Source organism: Xenopus tropicalis, chromosome 4 (genome assembly GCF_000004195.4).
Source record: "Xenopus tropicalis strain Nigerian chromosome 4, UCB_Xtro_10.0, whole genome shotgun sequence".
NCBI classification, from domain to species: domain Eukaryota; kingdom Metazoa; phylum Chordata; class Amphibia; order Anura; family Pipidae; genus Xenopus; species Xenopus tropicalis.
The window spans coordinates 30,168,049-30,190,939 of record NC_030680.2 but is presented as its reverse complement, the minus strand read 5'-3'; the positions used below and the strand labels follow the sequence as shown (position 1 = coordinate 30,190,939).

The window sequence follows — 22,891 nt, the reverse complement described above, 5'->3', positions numbered from 1 at the left end:
TCATTTCTGCAGAGTTTGAATATAATAAAACTAAATTAAAAACTAAATTAATTTATTTTAAGACCCTAAACTGAAATAAATGGATTTCTGTTGCTTTCTGTTTACCTCCAGCATTGTATGGAGGGCAAATTGTACACATTAACAAAAGAAGAGAATGACTACTCTGAGATGTTGGTCATTCTTGGAGGACTTTTTTGGTGTGAGGTTGGATGTGACCAATTTACATTAAAAACAGGGGGAGAATTTAAGTATAAGAGTGGATAGGTTAGTAAGATAAATCTAAGAAAACACATTTCAGTATCCAGCTGGTCCTTAATCAGCCATTTGTACTTACAATTGTTTTAACACATCCATACAAGATTTAGTCAAAAATACTCTCTTAGTTGTTGCATCCAGGGCAGTTCCATCTGTTTAAACAAATGGAACTGTTCACAAATATATATAACACTGTAAAGCATAGATAATGTCATTATATGTCCATTCTAGACAGAAGTCATTGAACACAGATATAAATAATCATAATCATATATCCAACTTAGTTTAGTTGGAGTTAAGAGTATTTCAAGAAGGTATTATTTAGCCTTTGTCAATTCTTCGGTATATCCTGCCATGTTGGAATCAGGAAGGAATTTCCCCCTTCTGAGGTAAATTCATGAGGCTTTAGAAGAGGTTATCTGCCTTCCTCTGGATCAACTGGCAATTGGTCAGGTTTTATATAGACATAAAAGGTTGAACTTAATGGATGTGTGTCTTTTTTCACCCTAAATTACTATGTTACCATTTATCACAGGGGTATGAATATGAAAAACCTGCTGACGGTGACTGTTGTGGAAAATGCAGAAAAGTGGCATGTGTAATGACAATGAGTGATAGCTCCACTAAAGTCTTAAAGGTATGATATTGATTTATTTGACAGAATAAATATTTTGTGTTTTTTTTCTAAAAGAATATATTAAAACATGAAGGTATTAGGTCATGAAACTAGAATCCAGAGAATTTGTTCAGGTAGCCATTATTAAGTGTCATAACAAGTTTTTGGATCAAGATGCTATTAGTGCATATTGTGGTTTTATGTAATGTTCATTTTTTGTCTAATCAAATTTAAGCCCGGAGAGACCTACACACCTGAAGACAAATGCACAACATATGTATGTAAACCAGACTTTGAAATAGAAAAACAGAAGGAGAAATGCCTCATCACAGAGTCATCAGAATGCTTAGAGGTAAGATTCCTATGTACACTTGGCTTTCTCAATGAATTGCCCATCAAAGAGATAAATTAGTTAAGTTAACCAATTGCTCTCTTACTTCAGTTTAAAAAAGCTTGTTTTTCATGTCTCACAGGGATATAAATATGAAAAGAAGGTGGGTGCCTGCTGTGGAATATGTGTACGTGTGGCATGCACAATGAAGATGGATGACAACACAACCAATGTCCTTGAGGTACTTTTCCCTGTTATTTTTCAAGAAAAGTATCAATAATATTATTTGCTTGACTATAATTCAAGACCAACATGAATAAGACGGCCTGAGGAATTGTATATATATATATATATACAGGTATGGGACCTGTTATCCAGAATGCTCGGGACCTGGGGGTTTTTCCGGATAAGGGGTCTTTCAGTAATTTAGATCTCCATACCTAAAGTCTGCTAAAAATCATTTAAACATTAAATAAACCCAACAGGATTATTTTGCCTCCAATAAGAATTAATTATATCTTAGTTGGGATCAAGTACAAGGTCCTGTTTTATTATTATTAAAGAGAAAAAGGAAATCATTTTTAAAAATTAGAATTATTTGCTTATAATGGAGTCTATGGGAGATGGCCTTTCCATAATTTGGAGCTTTCTGGATAACAGGTTTCCGGATTCTGTTATGATGCCAGCAAATATACCTTTCCTTGAGACTATCTAGAATCCCTTTTTGTATTTGCCTTGATAAAATGTTAAACTGTAATATAGACAACTACAGTATTTTATTTTTGCATTTTTATTTCAGCCTGGGGAGACCTACACTTCCAAGGAAGACAAATGTATCTCCTATGAATGCAAACCAGACTTGGAAATAGAAACCATTAAGGAGAAATGTCCCATCACAGATCAAGCAGAATGCTTAGAGGTAAGTTACTTCCTTTCAATATACTATTGGCTCTCACAACGACCTGTTAAGCACCAAAGTAGTCCTGTTTACTCCTTTACTACATTTTATGAGCTGAGGTTTTGTGCTTTTTGTCTCATAGGGATATAAATATGAAAGGAAGGTGGGAGCCTGCTGTGGAACATGTGTACGTGTGGCGTGTATAATGAAGATGGATGACAAAACAAGCAAACGTCTTACGGTACGATAAATGCAAAAGATATGCTTAAATATATTAAATCATAGAATCTTGACCAGTGTGAAAAATCTTTTTTGGAATTGGTTTCCTAGCAACCATGTATGTACTTGTACCAAATTTATTAGAGGGAGTTTGACAGGTGCTTTTTTGCTCCCCTCTGCATCTAAGCTAGCAATTGTACTTGCAACGTAAATACGAGCTTCAGCATATGACACTATGCTTTGCTTTTTAAATGCCTAATTTAAAGCTAGCAAATACACCTTGTACAGACACTTTATAGAATTCCACATGTCATTGTTGGATTTACATTTTAGCCTGGAGAGACCTACACACCAGAAGATGATGAATGCACCACTTATGTTTGTAAACCAGACTTTGAACTGGAAACACATAAGGAGAAATGCCCCATAACAGATTGCTCAGAGGTAAGATTCTGCTATTTTACTACATACAATTGACTTTTTCAATGAATTGTCCATTCAGAGTCCTGTTTCCAAATTAGCAGTGCTTATCCCTTACTTTAGGATAACAACAAATTCTTGTGCTTTATGTCTCACAGGGATATAAATATGAAATGAAGGTGGATGCCTGCTGTGGAATATGTGTACGTGTGGCGTGTACAATGAAGATGGACGACAACACAACCAAAATCCTTAAGGTATTTTTCAAGCTAAATAAAAAAATACATATTATAATATGCTTTGTAAAACCATAACATTAAAATGGACCTGTCACCCAGACATAAAAAGCTCTATAATAAAAGTCCTTTTCAAATTAAACATGAAACCCAAATTTATTTTTATATTAACACATCCAAACCCATTATAAAGGCAATTAAAAATACCAGCTGTCAATCATATATTGCTTGCCCCGCCTCTATGCCTTAGGCATAGAGGCGGGGCAGACAGTAACTTTAGCTTTCCGTTCAGCACTACCTAGATGTCACTGCACATCTCACTTTTCCTCTCCCTCCTCATCATCTAATTGTGTAGCCAGTGCATGGGCATGGGCATCTGGTCCCCCATTCTGGCACATAGACAAGATGTTGGCATGATACAAAGCTTGCCTTAATAACAGTGTCCACAAAATGGTGCCTGCCTGCTTGCTTTGATTGAGTAATTCCAAGACGGAAGGAAACAAGATTTATATTATTTATATAGAGTAAGTAAAGTTTATTTTGCTCAACTAACAATATAGAAAATAATTTGGAGTTATTTCTTAGGGTGACTGGTCCCCTTTAAGACCAAAGTGAAAAATGTGGCCATGGAATTACATCACCCATAATAGTTCATCATCTGCTGTACAGCAAACAATAGATTTATATGTTTTGGTTTGCAAAATATGAATCATAGAATGACAACTCTAGAATAACAGCCAAATGTTTCAGAATATAACAGTGTTTTGCTTTATCTAAAATCCCATCTAGAATCCCAATATTGTATATGCACAATATAATTTTGAAATTCAGCGATGGTATTTTATTGTTGCATTTCAATTTCAGCCTGGAGAGACCTATACACCTGAAGAAGACAAATGTACCTCCTATGAATGTAAACCGGACTTTGAACTGGAAAAACTTAAGGAAAAATGTCTTATTGCAGATCAATCAGATTGCCCAGAGGTAAGATTCTGCATTTCTATATGCATCTGACTTCCACAATGCATTGTCCAATGAAAATGAGTCCTGTTTATAAAGCACCAAAGTATTAACATTTACTTCTTTACTATTCTTTGTGAACGGTTAAAAGTTAAATGTTATTACTCTCTTGCTAGGATAAAAAAAATGATTGTGCTTTATGTCGAACAGGGATATGACAAACAAAATTTTAAATGTTTGCTCCTTAACTACTCTTTATAAACGGAATTTATTACTCTCTTGCTATAGGCTAACAAAAGATGATTGTGCTTTATGTCAAACAGGGATATAAATACGAAAATGTGAAGGGAGCCTGCTGTGGCATATGTGTACGTGTGGCATGTGTAATGAAGATGGATGACAACACAACCAACATCCTTAAGGTACTGTACCTTATATAATAAAATACAAATGTTCCAGAATACAAACGCTGTATATTGCTTTTAAATGTTCACAATGATGCCAGCAAATATACCTTATGCTGAGACTATCTAGAATCCCATTCCTATATATTTTATTGTTGTTATTATTACTATTATATTGCTATAAGTATTGTTTTTAATATCAGCCTGGAGAGACCTACACACCTGAAGATAACAAATGCGTCTCCTATGTATGTAAACCAGACTTTGAAGTGGAAACTCTTAAGGAGAAATGCTCCATCTCAGATGAATCAGATTGCCAAGAGGTAAGGTTCTGCTTTTATATATATATATATATATATATACAGTATATATATATATATATATATATATATATATATATATATATACTCTTTTTGAAGTGAAGCTATTACTCTCTTGCTTAAGGATAACAAACAATGATTGTATTTTATATCAAACAGGGAACTGTCTATAAAATGGTAAAGGGTGCTTGCTGTGGAACATGTCCACCTGTGGCATGTGTAATGAAGATGGATGACAAGACAACCAAACTGCTCAAGGTACTTTTTCTATAATGGCATCAAAAATACCTTGTAGAGACACTATCTAGAATGCCACTTCTTTGCATAAAGCATAAAATCAAGACCAATGTGAAACATCTGTCCATGAAATGGTATCACTGACAAAAGTTGATTATCTGCTGTACAGCAAGATTAGCAAAGCATATAATAATAATAATATATGTGTTCTAGAATATAACAGTTTCTTGCTTTTTAAAGGTCTACAATAATGCCAGCAAATATACCTTACCTTAAGACTATCTAGAATTCCATTTCTGTATATGCACAATTTTGAAATTCAAAGAGGTTACTTTATTGTTGCATTTCAATTTCAGCCTGGAGAGACCTACACACCTGAAGATAACAAATGCGTCTCCTATGAATGTAAACCAGACTTTGAACTGGATACCCTTAAAGAGAAATGTCTTATCACAGATCAATCAGATTGCCCAGAGGTAAGATTCTGCATTTCTACATGCATCTGACTTTTATACTGAATTGTCCATTCAGAGCCCTATTCAGAGCACCAAGGTATTCATTTTGACTGCTTTATTACACTTTATGAACGTATTACTCTCTTGCTTTCGGATAACCAAAAATGTATTGTGATTTATGTCAACTAGGGATATGACTATGAAAAGGTGAAGGGCGCCTGCTGTGGAATATGTGTACATGTGGCATGTGTGATGAAGATGGATGACAACACAACCAAACTCCTTGAGGTACATGATAAATGCTTCCTCTCCGCTCATCCTCCAGTCCCCACTCACAATCCAGAATTCCTGTTTTGTATTTGCATGGATAAAATATAAACTTTAATGTAGACAACTACAATATTTCATTGTTGTATTTACATTTCAGCCTGGAGAGACCTACACATCTAAAGAAGACGAATGCATCTCCTATGAATGCAAACCAGACTTTGAATTGCACACCCTTAAGGAGAAATGCCCCATCACAGATCAATCTGAATGCTTAGAGGTAAGGTTCTGCGTTTCCAGGTGGAATTATCCATTAAAGGCTGTATTTAGACAAACAAAATTTGAAATGTTTGCTCCTTAACTACTCTCTTAACTACTCACTTAACTGAACTTATTAATCTCTTGCTATAGGCTAAAAAAAAGTGTGCTTTATGTCAAACAGGGATATGAATACGAAAAGGTGAAGGGAGCCTGCTGTGGAATATGTGTACGTGTGGCATGTACAATGAAGATGGATGACAGCACAACCAAAGTCCTTAAGGTACTTTTCATACTAACTGCAAAAATTATTACAGGTATCGGACCCCTTATCCGGAAACCCATTATCCAGAAAGCTCCAAATTACGGAAAGCCTGTCTCCCATAGACTCCATTTTAAGCAAATAATTCAGAATTTTAAAACTGATTTCCTTTTTCTCTGTAGTAAGAAAACAGTGCCTTGTAATTGATCCCAATTAAGATATAATGAATCCTTATTAGAGGCAAAACAATCCTGTTGGGTTTAATGAATGTTTTATTGAATTTTTAGTAGACTTAAGGTATGGAGATCCAAATTACGGAAAGACCCCTTATCCGGAATACCCTTGGTCCCGAGCATTCTGGATAATAGGTCCCATACCTGTATATATAAAATGATATGCTTTGTTAAACCATTAAATCAAGGCCAATGTAAAGAAATCTGTCTGACAATTCTAAAAGTCCTATAAACTAATACACAAATGTTCCAAAATAGCTGTTTGCTTTGTAAATGTTTATTATAATGCCAGTGAATATACTTTATTGTGAGACTATCTAGAATTCCGTTCTTATATATGCATAGATAAAATAGCAAATATAATTATGGACAACTATACTATTTTATTGTTGTATTTACATTTTAGCCTGGCGAGACTTATACACCTAAAGACGATGAATGCACCACCTATGTATGTAAACCTGACTTTGAGCTGGAAACACATAAGGAGAAATGTGCCATCACAGAGTCAGAATGCTCAGCGGTAAGATTCTGCATATCCAGCTACACATTCAGATTATCAGAATGAATTGTCCAATAAGGTCCTATTAGCAGTAATATTCCTTACTACTTGTTATAAACTGTACTTTGTGCTCTCTTGCTTTCGGATAACATAAACTGATTGTGCTTTATATCAAACAGGGATATAAATATGAAAAGATGGTGGATGCCTGCTGTGGAACATGTGTACGTGTGGCGTGTACAATGAAGATGGATGACAACACAACCAAAGTCCTTCAGGTACTTTTTGAAATGATCCATTATATTCTTTGTTGAACCATGACATTTATAACAATTTGTATAATCTAGGAATGGAAATCACCAATTAAAGTAGATATTCTGGTCTCTTGTACAACACAATGTTAATGTTTAGATTTGCAAAAGCTGACCAGTGATCCCACTGAATGTTGTTGTATGTAATAGTTGACAAGACAAAGATAGTGCAACATGCAAGATTACATTTTTAGGTTCAATTTGCCATGTTTTTCTGTACAATGCAGTGTTTTTACAGAATGTCAGAGTTGTTGCAGGCACCCAATTGGGCTGCAACTTATACATCATGCAACAAAATGGATACAAAATACCCATTTGGTTAATTGCATACAAGTGGCAAAATCCTGATTGTGATAGTGGCACCTCCGTCATGTGGTGTTGTTATCATCAAATTCTCATGTTTCATGTCAGTTGTGGCTATTGATGCAACTGTCAAGCCTGATATTACTGCCACGTCTAGACTGGCAAAGTTCCCTAGTGTCCATGTTGGTGGGAGCATGTAAAGTTGCTTTCACAAAAAGTGCCAATTCATCTTAACTAGCACTTTGAACTTGTAGTTGTATTCATAAATAAGCCTTTAAAGGTCCAAAAAAACTGCCATACGGTTTATAAATATCTACTCTAAAAGCAACAAACATCCCTCAGACTAGAATTCCATCTCTTTATCTGAATGGATGGAACATTAATATAAACATCTATTTAATTAGCAGTGTTTTACTTTTAAAGGTCCACAATGATGCCAGAAAACCTTATTGTGAGACTATCTAGAATCCCATTTCTGGATACAATTTTGAAATTCAACTAGAGTATTTTATTGTTGCATTCACATTTCAGCCTGGAGAGACCTACACACCTAAAGAAGATGAATGTACAACTTATGTATGCAAACCAGACTTTGACCTGGAGAAACAAAAGGAGAAATGTGCCATCACAGATCAATCACAATGCTCAAAGGTAAGATCCTGCATTTCTAGATACAATCCACATTGCCTTTACATTGAGTTACCAATTAAGAACCTTATATGTAAAGTGATAAAGTAGGTACATTTTCTAATGTATTACCCTTTATAAACTGTTACGGTAGAATAAAGAAAATAATGGTGCTTTTTTTCTTGTTTCACAGGCCGAAGTATACAAAATAGAGGTGGGAGCCTGCTGTGGAATATGCGTACCAGTGGCATGTACAGTGAAGATGGAAGACAACACAATTAAAGTCATGAAGGTACTATATATCACCAAAATTCTATAGCTATAGTAGCGTGGATGAAATTTAGCAGTTTAATTTATACATCTATTTTATTTTTGTATTTAAATTGCAGCCTGGAGAGACCTACACACCTGATAAAGACAAATGCACCTCCTATGTATGTAAACCAGACTTGAAAGTGGAAACACATATGGAGACATGCCCCATCACAAAACAATCAGATTGCCCAGAGGTAAGGTTCTGCATTTCAAGTAAGAATAAGCTTGGCTTTCACAATGGATTATCCATTAATGGTCCATTTCACATTGGCGATCCGAAAGTCACAACATTTTTGTATCTGAACGATCGTAAACGGGATGAAAACCTTTCTGACTTTAAACCTTCAGTGCATGATTTTGGAAGCCTCCCATAGGAATCAATGGAACTCTGCAGCTCCAACCTGGGCAAAGGAAAGTCACAAACCGAAGCTTGAATGAATCCGAAACTTTCGTACTCGGCGCAACAATACAATTTTGACACACTTTTTGGTCGAGCAAAGTACGAAAAAGTTGCAGAAAATACGCAAAAGTTGTAACCTTAAAAAAATACAAATTTTTTGTATTTCGGACCTGTCATACTTTGATAAATGTGCCCCTACAGGTCTATTGAATGGGTTTCTTGTCTTGACTCCTGCCTCACCTTGTTCTATATTCCATAGGCATACGAATATCAACCAGCCAAAGATGCCTGCTGTGGGTCATGCATTAAGGTGGCATGCCCGGTGAAGATGAGCGACAACTCTGTTAACATCTTAAAGGTACTTGGAGCAGTACATTTAAAAACAAATAAAGAATTTATATCAGGAGACACATGCTAAAAAGCAAAGCTTGGTTGGTAACTATTGTAAATGAATTCTCTTTCAGAAGAAAAGTTATATAACTTTATAATAGTACTTAATTTGAGTATAATGTACAGTTTGGTCATTTCCCTATGAGACCAAACCATAAATTATATCCTTATAAACAGTGAGTAGTGATGTCATCGGTTATAATCGGAGCTTAGTGATGTAATATCCTGTCACATGACTCAATAAAACTTGTATATTATAATAAATAAAGTACTCCCTGTTGTAAAATATGAGGATATTATGTCACCTTGGAGTTCCATGACCTGTATAAAAGCACTCGGCCCTCAGCCTTTTATATAATCATGGAACACCTCGGTGACTTATAATATCTTTATATTTTACAACTGGGGGTACTTTATTCACTATATATATTTAAATAAAACTAAATATATTTATAAAGTATTCATTATTTTACTTCTGAATTCCATTTTTAGCCTGGGGAGACATTTACACCAGTGGATGACAAATGCATCACATACACATGTAAACCAGACTTAGAAGTGGAAACATTGAAGGAGAAATGTGCCATCAATGAGCAATCCCAGTGTCCAGAGGTAAGTTTATATTCTTGCCCCAGTTTGCTATCTAGAGAAGGTAGAAAATAAAGAATTAAATCTAGTATTTGCCTTTAATGTCAGTGCATCAGGAAGTTCTATGGGTATTGTATGGCACACATTTTATTGACTGGGTATTTTACAAAAATTTTGTAGAGGTTTCAACCATTACTAGATCTTGATGCCTGAGTGGTCTCCAAGGGCACAAAAAATGTGATATTTTACCTCAAACAAAGAAAATAGGCATTGTAAGGGTGATGCCAGTGAAGAGAGGAGGTAGGAATGAAAAACTGGTCATTCCATGACTATAAGCGATCAAGTGTCAGGAAGCTTTGGTCAAGTCTCCACTTTTGCATTGGAGTCCATGGATCCATAATTATTCTCAAGGCTATTTTTTGTCTCACAAGGGATATGAATATGAAAAACCTGATGGCAAATGCTGTGGATCATGCAAACAAGTAGAATGTGTAATGAGCACAAGTGACAATTCCACTAAAACCATGAAGGTACGTTTATGCAATTTTCAAGTACAAGTATGGGACCTGTTATCCAGAATGCTCGAGACCTGGGGTTTTTCCAGATAAGGGGTCTTTCTATAATTTGGATCTCCATAACTTAAGCCTGCTAAAAATAATTAAAAAATTGAACCCAGGCTTGTTTTGCCTCCAATAAGGATTAATTATATCTTAGTTGGGATCGAGTACAAGGTACTGTTTTATTATTACAGAGAAAAAGGAAATCATTTTTAAAAATTAGAATTATTTGCTTATAATGGAGCCTATGGGAGATGGCCTTTCCCTACTTCGGAACTTTCTGGATAACAGTTTTCCAGATAAGGGATCCCATACCTGTACAATGATTTTTTTTCTAGAGAAAGATGTTCCAGTGTAAGAAATCCACCAATAAGAAAGCTCAGAGCAGTTCCTATAATATTAAACAGACTTTGCTATTGTTTCCAAGGTTAGGATGATTACTAGCGCAGATTTTATAATATAAAACAAACATCAGTCGTGATATTCCACTGCTTCTGCTTAATGATTTCAATAATATCTTGTCTCTGTGCACATTTAACTTTTGCTTATCTCTCAGCCTGACGAGACCTATACCCCTAAAGACGACAAGTGCATCACCTATAAGTGCTCACCTACTTATGATATCATAAAAATAATGGAATCCTGTCCTGCTTTTGATGCAAATGAATGCAAAGAGGTAAATTTTGTTCTCAAGCCAACATTTTAAATTCTTAATTAAACGCAAATTGGTGTTATTATATTCTACTAACTGATATAATCATTAAAATGACATAACATAGAGATCTCTCTATATAAAGCTATTTGAATTGTTATTTGAATTTCTATAACAATCCTACATATTTACTAATTTTCTTTCTTTTATCCCCTTTTTTAGAAACAGGGTACTGTAAAGATGTCAGCAAATGGCTGCTGCCAGCTTTGTGAAAGTAAGGACATGTTCTGTTATATTGCTGTAACGTCCAGTTATTTTTTACCTTCTAAAATGACTTTCTGGGAATTACAACTGAGCAAATAAAATTAGCAAAAAGCATTTGTCGCGAGACTTTTTTGTCGCACACAACTTATTGTGACACGACCGTGACCATTTTGACATGGCCGCGCCCAATTTGATGCGATCGTGACTTTTTTTTGACAATGTTGCCAGTTCCAGCTTCTACTGTTTGTGGTTCAACAAGTCACTGCAACATTTAGCATTGCATTACCAGTAATAGAGAGCCTTCCATCTGTTCTAGTCATCAGACATTATATAGTGCATTACTGGATTTGTAGTCTTTTGAACCATGACCAGTCTTAGAAATTAACGCCAAACATTGTAAAACAATGGTACTTACCTGACTATTGTAAGTAATGATTTTATGGTGCACCATGGGAAATCTAGTTTTTCTGCATGTCACAAAATTAGCTACCACTGCAAGGGTCACGCAGTACAAGGGACATGCAGTCAGTAGAAGCTAGCACTGAATATGTTTAACCTTGGACTCCAACTATTTGTGCATTGACAGTGGTAGTAGAGGGGTTATAAACAGTAACAACTTACAAATTAATTTTTATTTGTATATTATTTATTTATGGGGATATTATATCCCAATCTGTATTTTACATATATAGTAGAAGGCTTTTCAGGATTCTGTGCCCAGAATAAAACCTTTGTGTTTTTATATGATCACAAAAGCCTTGGTGACTTCTAATATCTTTAGAAATGATAGTCTACTGTATGTATATATAAGCTATTAATATCAAATGATTTGCCGTAGTCTATTGGATATTAACTGTATATTCATTTCCAGTTCATCAAAAGGCGGGATGCCTTGTCCAAAAAGATGTCAAGATCATCACATTTGGATCTTGTGAGTCTGAACAGACAGTGGAAATGGCCTACTGTGAGGGAACCTGCAGTACCAAATCAATGTAAGTTTTGTGGGTGGCTGATATGCAGAAACCATATCATATATTTATCATTATATTTAGGTGCAAATTGTACTAAAAAATACTGCTACAAATGTTCAAATCATAAAAAAGGGATACATTGCAAGTATAAGAATGTTATTTGTTTTTTTTAACTTTTATTACTTAATGGAATCCTCACCAGAAGTAATTGGGCCTTTTAATTCTATCTTTGACTGACAGTTTTTCATGAGTGAGTACATCCTATCCCTACTAAACTGGCAGTGGCAAGCAATTTCAAAGATTTTCCTGTTACATATTCATTAAGGACACTGGTACATGGCGATATTCCAAATATTTTGTTGCCCACTTGATTTACAGCTCAGTGTGTAAATGACAAAATGCATGGAATGTCCCTCCTATTAATTTCTATTTTTTACACCAGTGGGGTGCAATCATGATTCCGTTGATTATTGCTAGAAAATGCTGACCAAATCATGAGTGCAGGAAATTCCCATTGAAGTCAGTGACGAAAAGTGTGTCGTCACCCACTGAGCTTTTAGCTGCTTGAGCAAAGTGAACAAAGTGCTTGGAATTGCCCTGGGTGTTGGACCGACCCACCAGGATACCACAGGTGTCAGTGGGCCCCCCTACTCCTGATAATTTGGCCTGTTTCATGGTCATTCCCTTTTTCCGAATGGGAAGAAAGAGGAGAAATAGATGGATGAATAAATGCTAGCATGTAAATAAAAGAGACTAGGAGAATAAAGAGGTTGGGTGAGGAAAGGAGGAAAAATAGGAAAGTGGGCCTAGAGTCTAAGGTTTTCTGGTGGGCCCCTGGGTTCCCAGTCCGACACTGGTGACATTGCCCTAAAAAGATGAAAACAAGGGTACAAAAATGTACAATACATCAAGAACTGTATTTTCTCCTTACCTCTTCTCTTACCTGTGTCAAATTATAGGAAGGGAAAACAGACTTTTTGATAAAGGTTATAATATAATTACTAACAATCTGAAATTTTATTCCCACAGCTACTCTGCAGATTCCAATTCAATGGAGCATTCGTGCAGTTGTTGCCAGGAGAAGAAGACTAGCCAACGGCAGGTGGATCTGAAATGCAAAGATGGAAGCAAATCAGTATTCTCTTACACCTATGTAGAGGAGTGTGGCTGCACAAGTACTGAATGCCAGGACAATACTCAGCAGTCAAAGAAGAAGCTCTAAGCTGATGATGAAAGTGGACATTAACAATGACAGAATGTTAAGCATGATCTTCCATGACACCTTTTTTCCTCTGGAAAACACAACCTATCAATTTCCCTTTAGTGATATTTTTCTCTTACTGTAAGCACATTTTAGTTATATCATTATCTATACATGTAAATGCAACTTAAGACCTAATAATGAATATATGAAAAAGCATTTAGCCTACTTATAATCTGTTACTTTACACTGCCATTATTTTATACTGTTACATGTCCACTGTTTCCTCTGTTGCCAGTAGTAATCATTTAGTGCAAACTTTCATTTCCTCTTTATATTTCTAACTTTAAGACATAGGTCAGATTTGTAGGAAACAAAATACACATTTTTGCCCTTTCTCTGGGTTTAACAAACATTAATGTATATAATCAAGAGAGAAAGTGAATATACACATAAAATTGTCCACCAAAAGTCTTTGGCTTGTGTCTACACACTGATATTGTTTACAAATGCAACACAACAATAAAACAAGGGCAAAACGTTATATTTGAGTATTTAACCAATAGGTAAACATGAAGGACTGTAAACTTTATTTTTTTAACTTAAACAAATGTATTTTCAGAACTTGTACGCACTTCTTATTTCCATGTTCTTGGGCAAGGAAAGCTTTCAGCTATTTATTTGTCTGAACAAGTGATTATCTGACTTGTATCCTCATTTTTACAAATGTGCAATGTGAGAGATTAAAAAATCTATTTTAGCATTTTAATAATGTCTTTTTTTTTTACTATTCGGGTATTTAGCGGTAAAAGGAAAATAAGAAGCTGGGTATATTCAGTGTTATATTCAGCATGGTATATGCTATTGTATATTCAGGAATATGTTTTGTAGGAGGAAGTTTCGATGTTCTGAGAGTGGGCCATGTATAGTTATGAGTGAATCTGTCCCGTTTTGCTTTGCCGAAAAATTTGCTAATCTTAAACAGTACACCCAGTTCTGGGTACACCCAGTTCTGATACCCTCTTTTCTTTAAAGCTTGTTTTTAATTGAGCAATGACCTATGTAGAGAACCTGGAGAATCTAATTTCAAGGGCTCACCAACCAATAGCAAGCAATCCATAACACATCTACTGCTTGCTGAAAAAACACATATCTCAATGTTTCAGAGACTGTTTAAACAACTCTCAGAACAATTTGCCTCCTAGACTAGAGGAAACCAGTTATGTAAAGTATGTGGTTCACTTACTGGTGCAATAAATAAATAAATGCATTTGGGGCAGTGATTGCTCTAACCTTAGGCACACTGTAGAAATGGTCAACCATTTAAGAACCACTGGAGAGCATTATGCAGAATAAACCCATCCAACTTAAGTGCCACTCTCACAATTTGAGAAAGGATACAGCAGGCCTGCCCTTCCTGTGATGTCCGGCCTCTTGCATCTGGTGGTGACTCTGTTCAGGTTGGAGTCTGGGACAGTGCTCTGACTCAGAACATGAAGTTAACTAAGCTGCATCAATTTCTATTGATGGCAGCAATGCTATCAGTAGACTGGAGTAGAGTTGAAAAAACCCTTATACAGATACCCTAGGTTCTAAGAATTCTCAATTATAGATCCCATATCTTTATCAGCCCAACACCTACCTGTATCCCATCTTTAGTATCCCATCTCTAAGAACCATTAACCAATGTACTGAGAAATTAAAACTAAGGCTCTTTTGGGATTCTTGTAAATATCTTCAGACTCAAAGCAAAGGATAATCCTTATTTACTCAAGAATATTTAGATTATTACTCAGGTATAAGGATCACTGGCATGCAGATATTGGGCACATTTACAAGAACAAGTTCAGTTGCAGCCCCTGCACCTTCCCTGTAGTCAGTTGCAGGAAAAACCCATTTCATTAAAGGTACTTGCATCAAAATGCACTCCTTGCTCTTGACTATAGTTGCTCCTGGCAGAACTTAGTCCTTCTTGCCTTACATTTTGAATAGAGCACTTTTGTGCCTACTGACGCAAGAGAAACTTAGGGCTATCGCCTCCTCCACACCAGGTGGTAGCCCAAGGGTTCTCCACAGTTGAATTGAGAATACAAAATACAAACACTCATGCTTGGTGCTCATTTTTTGTGTCTTATCTCAGTGTCTTATGATGGGGCTTAAGATGCACCAATTATCAGGCCACTCTGTCACTATTTAGTGTCAAACTGGGGTAGCTTGGTTGCACCAGTAAAATTGATGTCTCTGTAAATGTCTAGGGTCCATCAGTAACTTTGGTATACGTGAATGTAACACACTTGATATACACAAACATATGCAGTCACACAATGTAAACAGAAACTACTGGCACGCAAGTACAACTCCTTGTGATGAGTGATTATGTTCCGTTTAGCAAAAAAAAGCCTGGAGAAAATTTTTTCTCATGACTAACAGCTACCAGGTAGTGATGAGCGAATCTGTTCCGTTTCGCTTCGCCGAAAAATTCGCGAATCTTTGAAAAGATCCGCGAAACGGCGAAAAATTCGCGAAACGGCGAAAATGTCGTGCGACAAAAAAAATTGTCGCCCGCGGCTATTATTTTGTCGTGCGGCTATTGTTTCGTCTCCCGCGGCTATTGTTTTGTCACGCGGCTATTATTTCATCGCCTGCAGCTATTATTTTGTCGCACGGCTATTGTTTCGTCGCGTGCGGCTATTGTTTCGTCGCGCGCGGCTCTTGTTTCGTCGCCCGCGGCTATTATTTTGTCGTGCGCTATTGTTTCGGCGCCCGCGGCTATTATTTTGTCGCCTGCGACTATTCTTTTTTGACGCCGGCGACAATTTTTGGACGTGCGGCAAATTTTTCCGCGGCAAAATTTTTCATCCGTTTCGCGAAACAATCCGCCAATGGCGAAACGCGGAAATTCGCCGCGAATCCATGCCTGGCAAAACTTTTCGCCCATCACTACTACCAGGCACATAAAAAGAGCAGAAGCAGAGAGAAGAAAAAAGTAGGTGGAAAAGATAACAGGCACTAGCAAACCAAAAATAGATGTTCCAACCGCAAAATCTTATAGGTCCCATGTTTTGCTTGGATATATGGAAAATTGTGCATCAGACCCACACAAGGGGGCACATTTACTTATCCACGAATGCTCCGAGCGTTCATTCAATCGGTCCAATCGCATTTTTCGGCAAAGCCACATGGGGCAGTCTAGCTCAATACAATTGGACATGGACAGATTAACAATGATTGGTAGGTAAAGGTGGTAGGGAATAAGACTCTGGTAGCTAAAAGGGTGTGAGAACAGACAAATGGAGGTAGAGCTACAGTAAATAGTGATGGGTGAAATTATTTGCCAGGCATGGATTCGCGGTGAATTTCCGCGGAGAAAAAATTGCAAAATGGCAAATACAAATCAGGCTATTATGTGGTATACATCTGAAAATACACTATATACATATTTATTTGTATATAATTATCTGTATATAGATTTTATTTTCAGACCAGCACAACCTTTAAAAATATCAATCAACTATCTATCAACTTTATTATAAATACATTGTACAAAAGATCAAGTTTTGTACAATGTATTTATAATAAAATTATTGATATTTTTATTAAGTTATTGATATTTGTATTTGTGATATATAACTATTATTTGGCAAAAAACTTTTAGAAAACAAATGAAATTCTACTTTACAAAGTAACTTCTGGTTAGGCCGAGTGGGAGGAAAGCTGAAACCACACTGAGCTCCTCATTCACAAAACAATTCTGTGAATTTAAAAATGTGACACATTGTGAATCCCATTGCTCATGTCTAGTTTCCTGGTTGAAAAGTCTCAGTATAATCTAAATAAGCAACACAATCTCAATTCATCATCCTGTTTGATGTGACATACAGTAGAACCCCGAATTTACGTCCCCGGATTATACGTTTTCCCGCCATTTCCGACATTTTTTTGTGGTCCCACCAACTTCTATTCATTCTTATGGGCTCTCTTCCCGGGTTTTACGTTTTTATTTCCCGCATTTTGCACTGTTTTTTAGATTCCTCTGCCTAGCAAACCGCTTATTTGATTGCTAAAAAGTGCACTTACTTTATAAACTAAAGATTCCCCCATCGCTAGCGATCGCGGACGCCATCTTGTGAAGGTCAGCGTCATGACTTGAGGCTAGAAATGCATACTGCGCATGCGCGCCTATTGGGAGCTTACAAAATCTCGCGTGAGTTGCGAGTTGCACAGGGGGAATTTCTGTGACTGCGCCACAAGAACGCCAGGCTCCTTCTGAGAGGTTAAAAGTAAGGTGGGCATTTAAGAATTCTCTTAAAAATGCTAAAGGTTTTGGTTTTAAAAGCAAGTCAAAGCCTTTGTGTCAGTGGTGAACACTCTTGGGGTGGAGGGAGGGGGAAGGGGTCCTCTGTGTCCTGTGGCAATGGGGTGTCAGTAGTGAACGCTCTTGGGGTGGAGGGGGGGAAGGGGTCCTCTGTGTCCTGTGGCAATGGGGTGGCAATGGGGTGTCAGTGGTGAACGCTCTTGGGGTGGGGGGGGAAAGGATTCCTCTGTGTCAGTGTCCTGTGGCAATGGGGTGTCAGTGGTGAAGTACTTTGCAATACTGTACTACTATACAATGTACTGTATGTTTAAACTTGAAATAAATCAGTAAAGTAACTGTGTTGCAAATAAAAAATGGTTCCTGTACTTATTTCATTACATTACATTACATTAACATTTATTTATAAAGCGCCAACATATTCCGCAGCCCTGTACAATAAGTGGGTTACATACATTGGACATACAGAGTAACATATAAAGCAATCAATAACCGATACAAGAGGTGAAGAGAGCCCTGCCCAAAAGAGTTTACAATCTACAAGAGAGCTTATTTCCTTTAAATAGCTTACATTTATGTGTCTTTAACACATTTCCCTGATTTTACATTTTCCCTGATTTTACATCTTTTTTCCATGGTCCCTTGAAAAACGTAAAATGGGGGTTCTACTGTATATGAAAGAAATGCTGGGTTTCCACTGTCAGTATCACATTTCTTAAAAGAAAAAGCTTTCTAATAATAGATCTAAAATTTCCACCATCAATGTTCTTCTTTAAAAAAACTGTATGTATATAGCCTTTTTTAATTCTCTGGCAATATACTGTATAAACATTTATAGTGGGTTCCATGTTGTAGCTCCCACCCTTCCCAGCTACAGTCAGGTGATCCCAGTGGAGCCAATAAAAGGGCAACCATTCGGAAGTTTTAACAAGTCATGGGCAAAATAATTCAACAGGCATGGATTCATGGCGAATTTCCATGTTTCACTGCAACAAAATTTTCATCTGCGTCAAAAGAAATGTCGCCCAAGTAAAAAAAGATTGTTACGCACGTTGTTTTTCTCAATAATTGTTTTTCATATATATATAGGCCTACATTCATCAAATCACGAGTTCGAATCCCAAAAAAAATTGGTGCTCCGAAAGTCACAAAATTTTCGTACCGGACGATTGTAAACAGCGGGAAAACCTTTCCAACTTTGATGCTTCTGTGCATGATTTTGGAAGCCTCCCATAGGGCTCAATGGCACTCTGCAGCTCCAACCTGGCCCAAGGAAAGTCTCCCATAGGGCTCAATGGCACTCTGCAGCTCCAACCCGGCCCAAGGAAAGCCTCCCATAGGGCTCAATGGCACTCTGCAGCTCCAACCCGGCCCAAGGAAAGTCTCCCATAGGGCTCAATGGCACTCTGCAGCTCCAACCCGGCCCAAGGAAAGTCTCCCATAGGGCTCAATGGCACTCTGCAGCTCCAACCCGGCCCAAGGAAAGTCTCCCATAGGGCTCAATGGCACTCTGCAGCTCCAACCCGGCCCAAGGAAAGTCTCCCATAGGGCTCAATGGCACTCTGCAGCTCCAACCTGGCCCAAGGAAAGTCTCCCATAGGACTCAATGGCACTCTGCAGCTCCAACCCGGCCCAAGGAAAGCCTCCCATAGGACTCAATGGCACTCTGCAGCTCCAACCTGGCCCAAGGAAAGCCTCCCATAGGACTCAATGGCACTCTGCAGCTCCAACCTGGCCCAAGGAAAGTCTCCCATAGGACTCAATGGCACTCTGCAGCTCCAACCTGGCCCAAGGAAAGTCTCCCATAGGGCTCAATGGTACTCTGCAGCTCCAACCCGGCCCAAGGAAAGTCTCCCTAGGGCTCAATGGCACTCTGCAGCTCCAACCCGGTCCAAGGAAAGTCTCCCATAGGGCTCAATGGCACTCTGCAGCTCCAACCCGGCCCAAGGAAAGTCTCCCATAGAGATCAATGGCACTCTGCAGCTCCAACCTGGCCCAAGGAAAGTCTCCCATAGGTCTCAATGGCACTCTGCAGCTCCAACCTGGCCCAAGGAAAGTCTCCCATAGGGCTCAATGGCACTCTGCAGCTCCAACCTGGCCCAAGGAAAGTCTCCCATAGGGCTCAATGGCACTCTGCAGCTCCAACCCGGCCCAAGGAAAGTCTCCCATAGGGCTCAATGGCACTCTGCAGCTCCAACCTGGCCCAAGGAAAGTCTCCCATAGGGCTCAATAGCACTCTGCAGCTCCAACCTGGCCCAAGGAAAGTCTCCCATAGGGCTCAATGGCACTCTGCAGCTCCAACCCAGCCCAAGGAAAGCCTCCCCATAGGACTCAATGGCACTCTGCAGCTCCAACCTGGCCCAAGGAAAGTCTCCCATAGGACTCAATGGCACTCTGCAGCTCCAACCTGGCCCAAGGAAAGTCTCCCATAGGACTCAATGGCACTCTGCAGCTCCAACCTGGCCCAAGGAAAGCCTCCCATAGTGCTCAACGGCACTCTGCAGGTCCAACCCAGCCCAAGGAATGCCTCCCCATAGGACTCAATGGCACTCTGCAGCTCCAACCTGGCCCAAGGAAAGTCTCCCATAGGACTCAATGGCACTCTGCAGCTCCAACCTGGCCCAAGGAAAGTCACGATACCGAAGCTCGAATGAATCCAAAACTTTCGTACTCGGCGAGGCAATACGATTTTGTTGCACAAATTTTGTTGCAAAGTACGAAATTGTCGCGCAAGGTATAAAATTGTTGCGCAAGGTACAAAATTGTCACAGAAAATACGCTTGGAGCGTTTGTACATTAATAAATGTCCCCCTTAGAGTGCCAAGACTACGACTATTTCGGAATTCATTCAAGCTTTGGTATCGTGACTATCGTTTGGCGGGGTTGGATCTGTAGTGCCACTGAGTCCTATGGAAGGCTTCCAAAATCACACATTGAAGTTTCAAAGCCAGTAAGGTTTTTGCGCTGTTTACAATCGTTAGGGTCTGAAAATTTTGTGACTTTCGGATCGCAACCACAATATTTTCATACGACCAAGAAAAGCATTTTCACACATCAGAAATTATTGTGGTTACTCCAAACTTTTTCCAATCATGCTTTTAATTTCTTTCTGGTGAAGTGAAACGCGCCAGTTACACTCATCACTACTTTTCATGACATTTTTTTTGTGTAGTCTTCAAGGAGATTCAGAATAATGGAAATCAAAAAGTTTAGAGATTAATGCATAAAAACTCACGCAAGTTCTATTAATTCGTATGGTATTTTTAGAAGCATATTTATAACTGGGTGATAAATACGCTTCTAGAAAATCCCATAGAAATGAATAGAATGTGGGTGAGTATTTATGTATTAAGCTCTGAACTCACTTTTTGATATATCTGCCCCTAGGTTTTGTAATGTACATTTCAGTGCGCACAGTTCAAACTAATTCTTCCTTACTCTCCTCCATTAAAATAATCTATACTGCTCTTTAAAGGAAAAGTAACACTAAAAATGTTTAAATAAAGAATCTATTCTACCCTGCCCCAATAATTGCCCTATGCTTCAAACTTTAGTATTTAGTATTTTGAATGCTTTATTATAAAATACCTGTTAAAACTTGACTTCTGGTCATTTGAAAAAAGGCAATACGGCGATGCAGGGGCAGCATCCACTATGCGGCAATTGATTGATCGATCCTAGCCTGACTCCTTCCTATACAGGCTAGGATCAATCAATCGATCGCCGCATAGTGGATGCTTTTTTTTTTTAAAAATGTTAGTGTTACTTTTCCTTTAATAAAGAACTTACTCTACTTGTATTTATGTAATCTTCAACTCAGTTCAGAATAACATGGGGAGAGGGGAAAATTATGTATTTTAAAACATTGGAAACTTGCCCAAATGTTCTGGTTCATTACTAAGAAAATCTATATCTTATTTATCAAGCTACCTTGATAAATACAGGATGCTTGCTTCATTAGGAATGGAACATAATTCCTTATGTGAAAATGTCAATCATATACATGTCACGTTATTTTTTTAGAACAAACAAGGAAATCTAATAAAACCAGACAAAGTGGTTTTGAATGGACTTTCCATGATCTTTATCCCCTTTACAACATTTTGTATATTTAGAGGTCTTTGTCTGTTCTTTAACTGGATATACAAATGCAATTAAATGGTTCTTATGCAATTGCTGGCATCGTTATATATGGATAGTTAATGATTAAATGATATGTTCAGTTGACGTAAATTATTTACAATTGTCTTTGTCTACTGTTTTTATTAATCCAACTCATGTTTCTTTGTTTTATATATTTTAGCAATACTTTTAGGTAAACACTGAATTCGTAATAACTACCCAAATAAATAAGTGCTTTAGATTCCCTATATATATATATATATATATATATATATATATATATATATATATATAAAATCTGACAACTGAAAAACTGTACAGAAAACTTACACAGTAAACAGGATTTTTTTCATCTTTGATTGGTGAATATTCTTATCCAAAAATGTATACCGTGTATATGTTTAAAGATACCTTATTATGTCTATTTATATATTATGTTAAAATTAACGCATTTGGTTGCGCGCTATTTAACACACAATATGCAACTTAACGCATGCGATAATACTTTAGCGAATTGCGCGTTTTTTTTCTCGTCAATTTTAACGCAAAAAAGCATGCGATAAGCGTAATCACACTTTAGTGAATCAACCCTATGGTATGAATTCAAATTAAACTTGATCATTGCTGTATTTATAAAATGTCATGATAATGCTGGAATCGTTTGTACAAAAATTTTGAATTTACATTCAAAAATCCCGAATTTTTCCAGTTGAAAGAATTGTTAAAACTTTAAAAATTTGAGTTTAAATGAACGTTCGTTTCCATGCATTCTTTTTAATTTTTCCCAAACAGGAAATGCTCCAGCGGCCATTTTAGAAGCATTGGCACTCTTGGATAACAGTAATGTGTTTAAGTTTCACCGAGTTTCCAGTGAAACTTAAACATGGGATGGGATTAATTTCCCCTTGAAAAGCGTGAAATAGAAAACAATAAGGGGATTAAGTTACTCTTGAAGCTGGGTCAAACTGAAAACAATGAGGGGATTAACTTGTCCTTGAAAAGTGT

General features: G+C 37.4%; 1 protein-coding gene across 1 annotated transcript in view; it reads left to right on the top strand.

Moving 5' to 3' along the window:
- muc5ac (mucin 5AC, oligomeric mucus/gel-forming) overlaps positions 1-14,221 on the top strand; it is a 53,602-nt gene extending 39,381 nt beyond the window's left edge. The window contains exons 54-80 of the mRNA XM_031900603.1: positions 791-892; positions 1,107-1,223; positions 1,345-1,443; positions 2,002-2,121; positions 2,243-2,341; positions 2,653-2,763; positions 2,898-2,996; positions 3,840-3,959; positions 4,259-4,357; positions 4,543-4,662; positions 4,819-4,917; positions 5,253-5,372; positions 5,541-5,639; positions 5,779-5,898; positions 6,061-6,159; positions 6,778-6,894; positions 7,053-7,151; positions 8,019-8,138; positions 8,308-8,406; positions 8,504-8,623; positions 9,089-9,187; positions 9,712-9,831; positions 10,239-10,337; positions 10,921-11,040; positions 11,239-11,290; positions 12,152-12,272; positions 13,281-14,221. Coding sequence (XP_031756463.1) covers positions 791-892; positions 1,107-1,223; positions 1,345-1,443; positions 2,002-2,121; positions 2,243-2,341; positions 2,653-2,763; positions 2,898-2,996; positions 3,840-3,959; positions 4,259-4,357; positions 4,543-4,662; positions 4,819-4,917; positions 5,253-5,372; positions 5,541-5,639; positions 5,779-5,898; positions 6,061-6,159; positions 6,778-6,894; positions 7,053-7,151; positions 8,019-8,138; positions 8,308-8,406; positions 8,504-8,623; positions 9,089-9,187; positions 9,712-9,831; positions 10,239-10,337; positions 10,921-11,040; positions 11,239-11,290; positions 12,152-12,272; positions 13,281-13,473 — 2,982 coding nt within the window. The 3' untranslated portion in view covers positions 13,474-14,221. The remainder of the gene's footprint in view (positions 1-790; positions 893-1,106; positions 1,224-1,344; positions 1,444-2,001; positions 2,122-2,242; positions 2,342-2,652; positions 2,764-2,897; positions 2,997-3,839; positions 3,960-4,258; positions 4,358-4,542; positions 4,663-4,818; positions 4,918-5,252; positions 5,373-5,540; positions 5,640-5,778; positions 5,899-6,060; positions 6,160-6,777; positions 6,895-7,052; positions 7,152-8,018; positions 8,139-8,307; positions 8,407-8,503; positions 8,624-9,088; positions 9,188-9,711; positions 9,832-10,238; positions 10,338-10,920; positions 11,041-11,238; positions 11,291-12,151; positions 12,273-13,280) is intronic.
- Positions 14,222-22,891: the final 8,670 nt, after the last annotated feature.